This window comes from Bombus impatiens, unplaced genomic scaffold (genome assembly GCF_000188095.3).
Source record: "Bombus impatiens unplaced genomic scaffold, BIMP_2.2 scf_0633, whole genome shotgun sequence".
Lineage (NCBI taxonomy): Eukaryota > Metazoa > Arthropoda > Insecta > Hymenoptera > Apidae > Bombus > Bombus impatiens.
In genome coordinates this window covers 103733-112707 of record NT_177052.1, presented here as the reverse complement: position 1 = coordinate 112707, position 8975 = coordinate 103733, and the positions used below count along the sequence as shown (strand labels likewise).

At 31.6% G+C, this 8975-nt stretch overlaps 2 protein-coding genes across 11 annotated transcripts in view; one reads left to right on the top strand and one right to left on the bottom strand.

Annotated features, from left to right (window-relative positions):
- Positions 1–338: 338 nt before the first annotated feature.
- Positions 339–8975, bottom strand: part of LOC100747939 (GTP-binding protein 2) — a 29921-nt gene continuing 21284 nt past the window's right edge. For 2 of the 5 annotated variants that reach the window (XM_024369647.2, XM_024369648.2), the window contains exons 3-8: positions 2930–3208; positions 2550–2843; positions 2158–2418; positions 1696–2086; positions 1320–1605; positions 949–1233 (exon numbers count right to left, since the gene is read on the bottom strand). In XM_024369647.2, the coding sequence (XP_024225415.1) occupies positions 949–1233; positions 1320–1605; positions 1696–2086; positions 2158–2418; positions 2550–2843; positions 2930–3206 (1794 nt within the window). In that variant the 5' untranslated portion in view covers positions 3207–3208. Of the gene's footprint in view, positions 1234–1319; positions 1606–1695; positions 2087–2157; positions 2419–2549; positions 2844–2929; positions 3209–4089; positions 4254–4330; positions 4579–8975 lie in introns of those variants that run through there. The other 3 variants (XM_012389065.3, XM_033322375.1, XM_003491739.4) reach the window with 3 other exon arrangements.
- The window catches only part of LOC100747695 (BTB/POZ domain-containing protein 7), a 29252-nt gene continuing 24887 nt past the window's right edge, over positions 4611–8975 (top strand). For 2 of the 6 annotated variants that reach the window (XM_033322372.1, XM_012389061.3), the window contains exons 1-3: positions 4611–5340; positions 7239–7335; positions 8624–8884. In XM_033322372.1, coding sequence (XP_033178263.1) covers positions 8643–8884 — 242 coding nt within the window. In that variant the 5' untranslated portion in view covers positions 4611–5340; positions 7239–7335; positions 8624–8642. Of the gene's footprint in view, positions 5341–7238; positions 7336–8606; positions 8885–8975 lie in introns of those variants that run through there. The other 4 variants (XM_033322371.1, XM_012389060.3, XM_024369644.2 and 1 more) reach the window with 4 other exon arrangements.

Here is an 8975-nt window from a genome sequence, read left to right as displayed (position 1 = left end):
CGTGCGCAAATACAACCGTCTTAAGTAACATTTTTTGATTCTTTGACAAAACATTTTTTCTTTTTATATACATAACACATATGTATAAGTATATAATATAATTTTCTTTCTGAAAGTTCTATGAATTAAAAACGATACAGCACTCGATGCTTATTATTTCACAATAGTAGTCTATTGCGAAAATTTTTATTCTGCGTTTGTCAACTATAACGTTTTTTTAGTCTTTCGTTTCTTAAATACTAGCAGAATAAATAGATTCATAGCCAAAATGAAATTTTATAGAGAAACATTGCATTATTATAATGACTGTTCTCACAAAGAATTTTTAAACTGCAGTGTCACACACAAAAGGATGACATAAAGCGACCTTTTATTGCATATCACAAAATAAGCATAGTCGTCAGCGACTTCATAAATACTATAATGAAATAAAGGTACTATTTAAGGTCCATGAAATTTTATGATTCTAAGATTTTTCTCTCTTACAACTAAACTTATTTTTTCTTATGCACCTGAAGCAGAAGTATTCTTTTTTTTTTTTGCTATCAATCAATAATTTTCATCTGACAATGTTCATTCTATACTACTTTTTTCTTTACCAAACAACACATTTTTTTAAAATAAAAAAGGCAGAAAATATATTATCAAGACCAACTGTTGGCTTTCTCATATACCAAAAATTCTCTATTTTAAGAGCATAGAAAACTAAACTAAAGCAAGTTTAATCGTGTACATACATTCATTGTATTAAACAGAAGAAGAAAATCGAAAACAAACAAAACCACTGTGTGCTTTATAACGAATATTACCGGTATTTTTTAAATACTTGTGCCAGGCGCATGATATAATTACATCTAATATTACAGTAGCTTTCTTATCATCTTCATAAATGTATTGCATACTTTAATACTTTAATACTTTTTACACGTAAAATTTTATTTGATTTACTTACTGTATACTGTTCTGCTGACCTATTAATGGAAATATCTGTGTTATTTTACCGATTCCTTTAGTACGACCCTCTCGCAATAATAATCGCATACCGACGTGCAAATATTCCGGATGATTGACGAACCTAAACAACACGGATGCCGTATCGTTCGTTTGTAAACCTCTGTCTTTAGCGTCCATTATTCCTTTAATGATACACGTCTGCCTTACATTCCCTACATGCACAGTTGTTTGAAAACCAGAATATATTGCAGTTGCGTGGTACACTATTAATACAGTTGCCTAAGAATATGCACATAAAATTGTAATAAGTAATTTATTTGAATCTTATATGTATTTTAAGTGAGATATCATTATGTTGAACATACTTGAAAAAAAAGTGTAGCATGAGGTTGGTCCCATAGTGATATTAAAACCATTCCAGGTCTTAGATGGGGTAAAGGGGGGCTTCGATTTGTTGGTGGTGCTAATGTTAGGCTAGCACTCTGCGATGCTCTTACTAAACAGCATGGAGTTTTGTTTCGATGTAAGCTGACAACTTTAACAGGACTGAATTCACCATCTGGTAAAGGGCCTACCAACAATCGAGTTCCAGGAGCGATTGCTCCTCTCACAAGCAATCCTCCCAAAACAGGTTCGTTCAAACCTGCTACTCTATATGAAATAAAAGAAAACAGCTTGACTTTATAATTCATATGGTTACTAAATATAATTCTAATTATATTTTTAGAAAAAAGTATATACCTGAAAGTTTCGTCAATTTGAAACAGACACGATTCAGGATCTGAATCTGCAGAATTCACGTTATATGGTGATAAATTCTTAATAAAATTTGTTAAATCTTCCAAACCCTCCCCGGTAACGCAACTCACATTGAAAACTGGTATTATGTCTGATTCATAATTCCACGACATTTGACTGTTATTATACATTATTAATTGCTTACAATATCCCTGTGTATTAATGGCGTTCTCTAATTGATTTATTGTTTCGGATATGCTATAAAAACCAAGATCGATCTTGTTTACAACTATAAAAAATGGAAGTCCCAATGTAAGACATAACGCCATGTGTTCTTGCGACGCTTCATTCATAGGCGGTGCTACAACTAACATCACGTGATGAGGTGAATATCCTGAAAGATAAGGTTATAAATTGCTCATTAATAAAATTTACAATTTACCAAGATAACTCGAGTTATCGTACCTGTGAGACCGAGTACCGTAGTCCTTAAATATTTACGATGACCGGCTAAATCTATAAATGTAACAACTTTCGACGCATGCTCGCATATTTCTTCTGCAGTTGCCATTTCCGCATAATTTAGAACATGCCCTTTGCTATCAAAGCCTATAATTTCATGAGATATCGATGATGTACGACCTGTTTTTATCTCATGAAGGTGTCGCAACATATTCAGCCTTGCTCTCCCTCTACCATTATCTAGCTCACCCTGGGTTAATACTCCTATATACATTTCAGATACATTAAAATTTACATTTCAATTCAATTGTTATAAACTAGATGAACAAGGAATTTAGCAGAGTAAACTCTAAGTATATTTCTCTACCTTAAATGTCCTCTGCTAATCCTCTCACCTAAGAGAGTTGATTTTCCAGCATCCTGGGCACCAGTGACTGCAAGTCTCAAATCAATAATACTATCTTGATCCTCTCTATCCCCTTTCCTTAACTTTCTTATTAAAACTTCTGCTATCTGTCTTTCCTCTTTATTGTGATGTGTGGTTATATCTTTATTTTTAGAATTGGCATGTCTTTCACGTAGTATACTTGTTGTAGCACCTAATCTAGCTGCCATATCATTTAGAGTTTTTAATGATGCCTTCATGTCTTCTCTTGATAAGCCTGTTAATTTTCCATTATCTTCCACACCTAATAATTAAATAATGATATGATAAATAATAAAGTCACTAAAGATATATGATTAGATAATTATAATTTATAAAACGGTTTCATACCAATTTGATAAATAGCTTCCCCGTGGCCTTCTCTGAGACGCCATTTCATTTGTGTTACAAGATGTTCAAACCGTTGACTAGATGGATTTATTAGCTTTAGTTTGTATTCAACATTACCCTGTTCAGGTTCTGGTGGCAGTCTTTCCTCCTGATCATCATCAATACTTGAATTTTCACAGTCTGAAATTCGATTTCCTTCATTCTCTGAATCATTCCAAGTATCTTTCTGGCTGTGTTTGTTATTATCTGGATCAAACAATTCCAAGAATGACTCCATATCTATAAATAAGAAACAATAACCATCATAAAATATATCTAGAACAATATTTAAAACAGTGTCCTATATTTAATTATATTTAATAAACAAAACAATAAATTATTTTACATGCACATAAAATCATTTTGAAAGCTTGAACTATTAATGATCATAACATTCTTTTGTTATTGTGGCCAACAATCTTGACTTAAATCTAGTTCATTACCAATTCATAAATTATAAGTTACATCATATGATATTGCATCATGTTCAAATACCTTAAGTTATATGTAGTGTATATAAAGTGCAATGTTACAGTAAGCAGTGTTCATATATATATTATTAATTCATTTTATACATTACCAAAGTGTGCTTAATATAAATTTGCAACATGAGTATAATAAAATCTTAATACAAAAACATAAAAAAATTTAAACTAATAAAATAATTAATATTTAAGATTTTCAAATGATTAATTGGAATTAATTCATAAAAAATAAATGAAATTTATCTATTTGAAAATTTACAATTTTACATTGCTAAAATATTTTCAAATTACATAATGTCGAGTAATACAGAGCAATGTTAATCAATATCAATTAATATACATTTTCGCAATAAGCGCTAAATTAAAAATTACGTTATTTATTTATTTATTCATTTTATTCGTGAAATAAAATTCTATCGCTTACATAAATGATATATATGCATTACAAAAATATTTCGTGTAAATAGCTTTTTCTGCCCTCACGTTAATTCATGTTTATACAAATTTCTCTGAAGGAGACTTCGAAACATATTTAGGAGGACAACAACTTGTAAAATACTCGAGCGCGCCAAATCAATGGATCCACACTACGCTATAACAGCTGTACATATACATATGCAATATCGCTTGACTCAACGAAAACGAAAACAAAACTGTATGCAAACAAAGTTGTTTGTGATCCACGAACAAGGATGTATTTATGGATTACAGTTGGTCGATTGTATCTGCCAAATACGATATTTACGGAGTTAAAAGATCTTATTGTCGAAACGGGAATATATTGCAAAATTGAAAATGATCTATATGATAAAGAAAACATCAAATGACTAGACGCGCATTTATGATGATTCAACGAAAAACGGCTGAAAAGACTTACTGCATTTTACAAACAGTAGTTTCCCCTTCGCAGGACGTATACTCCTGAAATCGAAATCGCGTTCGACACCCACGTCAGAGTTGAATAACACAGCATGCGAACCTCTCACTTTCCCTCCCGCTTTTTTCAACACCTGACTGTGCACGATTCAATCGAGATCTGACTGTTACCAGCCTCGACGATTCATTCTTCTGCGCTTGAAACAAATTTAGTTCCAATTCCAATCGAACATTCGTTGGAGATGACGCTGCGAATGCATCCATTGTGGCTCCACCTTTAGGGTGAAGAATCTATTAGTTCCATGGAAACGCAGGGTAACAGTTCGTAACAACCGTTCCATGGAATTCGTTTAAACAAAAACAAACCGCGTTATTCTTCGGTGATATCAAAGAAATATATTTTATTGCCACTGCCATTAACGATCAGTAAACCTAACCTCTTTGTCGCTCCAATTCTACCAAGATTTGGACATGGAGTACTTCATCGCGGAATTGTGTATTCGCGCATGATCAGATGTAATATAAATCTTTCGGTGTCAGAAAAATTCCTTCTCTGTGTGTATGCCTTAAACGATTCTGTTATCTGTGAAAGCGTCGTGAACGTAAACAATACTATTTCACACATTATTTTTAACGTTCCGTGTTATTTTCGTTTCGCCTATCGTCGAGCTCATTACAGTTAGCAATGACTGCCGTCGAGGTTTGTTTTCGTGCGACCAGACGGTCTTCTGTGTTCCCAATAATACGTTGTCGTCTGTATGGCTCTATTTACTTAACGTGTCTGAATGCTCGTCTCTCGTAAACCTGTCTCATAGATTTCGTTAATACAGAAATGCGAGGTACAAATGATACATATCGTGCCGCGATTAACTTTTATTTACATGCAGACTAAGTTGACGAGCATAAACATGGCCGTCGCGCTTTGTGATGATTACTTGTGCCAGTTTGAATTCAAGGAAGTCCCTCGAGAATGGAAATAATGGATGGAACGCATGCACCCGAGATATCCAGGTAACGAAACACTTCCGTGCTTCCTGGACGTTCCCGACGTACTCTGTGATTATATCTCTATTTAAGATCTTATTGTATCTCGATATTATCGTCTACCACGTATACCTGCACGCTCGTTATTAGATATGTGCTCCTCATTCTCTTTTTTTTTTTTTTTTTGTTCTCTATTCTTTCCCCACGTAATCGCGGAGGTGACTGAACTTGCTAAGCGTACGTCATACGCATTGTTACACGTAACGCGATTGCAATCATAGCTCAGCTGACTACTATTGACCTATTGATGTGTTACTGTCAGTAGAAGTTCTCTGGCTTACTGTTTTGTAATGGAGTTACTGGGTGTTCTGCCTTTTTATTTTTTCTTGTGTTGTGTTCTTCACCCTTGCTTTGCCGAATTAGTGGTGTTTTTAGTGGATTTTGTGTTATATTCGTTTAATGTAATGTGTTAGTGCAATTGGGTTTGATTGTACAATTATAAGTGCTTTATTTTTATTTTGTAGTACAAGTAATATATTTTTATCGTATATAGGAATCTAAATATTTATTTACAGTTATTAGTTATTGTTTGATTTATATTTAGTTTTAATTGTCTCTGTGTTTTTATGAATTAGTTATATTTTGTATTGATGTATATTAAAATTAAAAATGTGTATATTTAAATGTAAAAAAAGTATATTTGAGAAATACATTTGTGTTAAACCAATTTTTGATTGTGTATTACATGTTCCTTTAGAATTATGCTTATGTAAATATGGGATGGAATACTTTGACCCATTTTGATATTTGTAAATGAATGCTCTACTTATACTTTGAATTTGTATATGAATATGTTAAAAAATTGTGTATTGGATATATGTTTGCAAAAAAAGTGTCTAGTAGGAGAATATAAGTGGCAGTTAAATCAGCTAAATACATAATAAATATTATGTAATAATAAAAAGTATATTTGAATTTATATTTTTGTTTAATATTATATAGTATATATTAATATATAAGTAAAATATTTTTTAAAAATTATATATTTTGTAAGCTTTGATAGCACTTTGGTAGCAAGATTTTTATACTCACTTTCTTTAATAATATTTTGAAATAAAGTTTTCTCCTTGATATCAGCATATTTTATTTTTTGTATGTAAAGTAGATTAAATTTTAAAGGTCATTTAGATATTTATAAATGTTGGAATAAGGTTATATTTAAAGTTTGTTCCATGTACTTCCAATTGCTTATTTTAAGTTTCAAAGGGCAAAGTTGATTGGGATTGCCATTGGTATTAGCATTTCATCTTTAGCGTAAATTAATGAATGCAGTTTTTATGCATTCAGCATTACAATGTCATTGTCCTTTTATTTAATTGATTATATTATAAATATTTTCATTCTTATCATTAAAGATATCAGAATATGCAAAAAGTTGTACCTATAATAATTAATAGTTGTAATCACTTGAATATTTGTTACATTCAAATGTAATAGACACTGATGATTATTATACAGCATTTAGATGCTTTGTATAGCATTCGACAAAACCAGTTTCATCATCGAGTCATATCTGTCACTTAAAATAATCAAATAAAGATTGCGACTGCACTAGTACACTTGTGACATTATACAATAAAAGAAACTAGTCCAAAGAGGTCACAAATACATCAGTGTTATCAATATTACGCTACTAAGCTAATTCAAAGTATTTGTTTCATTGCATTTGCCTGCGAGCAGTTACTTTTAATAGAGATTAGTGCTTATTTCCAAGGCTTCTGCATAGATGAGGCAAATTAGAGAGTTTTAAAAAGAAATCTTTATCTCCTAGAACAGCTTGATAAGAATAATCCTCGTAAGATTATTATATGACTTTAATATGTCATTCAGCATTTGATGACTTCCAAAAATTTGTTCATTTCAAGCCTCGATAATTTCGTCGGAAATGGATGAAAAATGTATCGAGCATTGAGCGTATCCATTTAAAAGGCGCTTCCGAATTCAATGCAGTGTACTTTCTAGGTAAATATCGTATGTTGGCTAAGAAAGTGAAAGTTTAAGATGCGATCAGCAACTTTCGTTATTTTTACGTAAATCGTTTCGTCACGTGCTTACACGTTCCTTTTTTTTTCTTCCTTTTTTCTTTTTGTAAACGAAAAAGTTGGAGCAACACAATGAATAAATAAAAAACACTTTGAATGATATACATTCGAAGACGTTTAAAATAATTCGAGCTTTTTTTTGTAGGCAGTAAATTCGACAAAAAGAATTTTTTAGGTAGTATATATAGAATCGATCGTTGTGCATGGTTAAAATTTTAATTGTATTACGGAAAACAAGAATGCATTTGACATCGTTGCTTTGAAATATTGACCTTGATATGCATTAGTTTTCAACATTTTAACAAATATGCACAGGTAATGAATACCGTGTACAATAAAAAAAATAGAAAGGAAGAAAGATATTTAAAGAAAAAAAAGAAAGCAAAAAAATTCGATGTCTATATGTGTGTGTGCGTGTGTTAAGATAAAATAGTAACTGATAATTATTTTTTTCCAAGTTGCTATATTTTCTTTTTTACATCATCACTCAAAATATACGATCGCATATTTGGTCAATGTTTAAAGTGACCCGTCTGCGTGGACTTAGATAAGAACGAGACCGGAAAGAAGTTTTTTAATAAAACATTTGTCCAGCGCAGACATTGTAAACTTTTCAATAAAATAACATCGAATAAGAAGTTTTTGCAAATAATATTTTTGTCTTTCGTCTTTTATCATTAAAGTACCTTTATGCGCTGATGTGGATGTTTAACATGTTTTGTGTCACGTGTAAATGATTAAAATATTTAAACGAAATGAATCTAAAGAAGAAGATCATTCTTAGGATTTATTTGCAGATTGTTAAAACTTTAGAAAAAAATATTAAATTTGATATGGTATAAAATTTATTAATGTCGCATAATGTCTATACATTGTTAATGGAAAATAAAATGTTTGAACATATCTTCAGTGGGAATTTCTATTTGACAAATGAAAATAATTATTAGAAACAGGTACTCTTTGAGAAATTCTATGATACGAAACGTGTTAATATTCTGACAAAATTTAATTTATAAATTTAATTTGCAATTAAATTTATGTTTAAAATATCTATTAATTACGAAAAGATAAGAGAGACCTTCGAACAAATTTTCATAAACAATTTTGGAAAACAATATTCGAAGTTCGAGCGTGGTAATTACGCGTGATAAACACGAGTGGAATTAAGGAGATGTGTTTATCGTATAAAAGGTGCACAATGATTTCAGGCTGTTGTCTGGGTGAGCAATGAATGTATTCCGAATTTTGACACCGTGTGTATTGCAACGTAGACGACCAAAGGAGGTTGATAATTCCGATAAAAGGGATTGCTGGTTCGTGAAAAGACGGCGTGGAGATGCTTCCTACATGATACATAGAATGGGTGCTTCTGCATCGTCAAGCATTACCAGTGTAGGTGGAGATTCGGTCCAAGCAGCTAGACTTTCATCCTCTGGTAATCCACCTGATCAACATGGCATTGCTATCAGGTATTTAAACATTTAACATTGGATCTCGTTATTTGAATCGCTCCGTTTCTCTTCAGCGGCTAGATCTGTATATTATAGAGATCTTATTTTA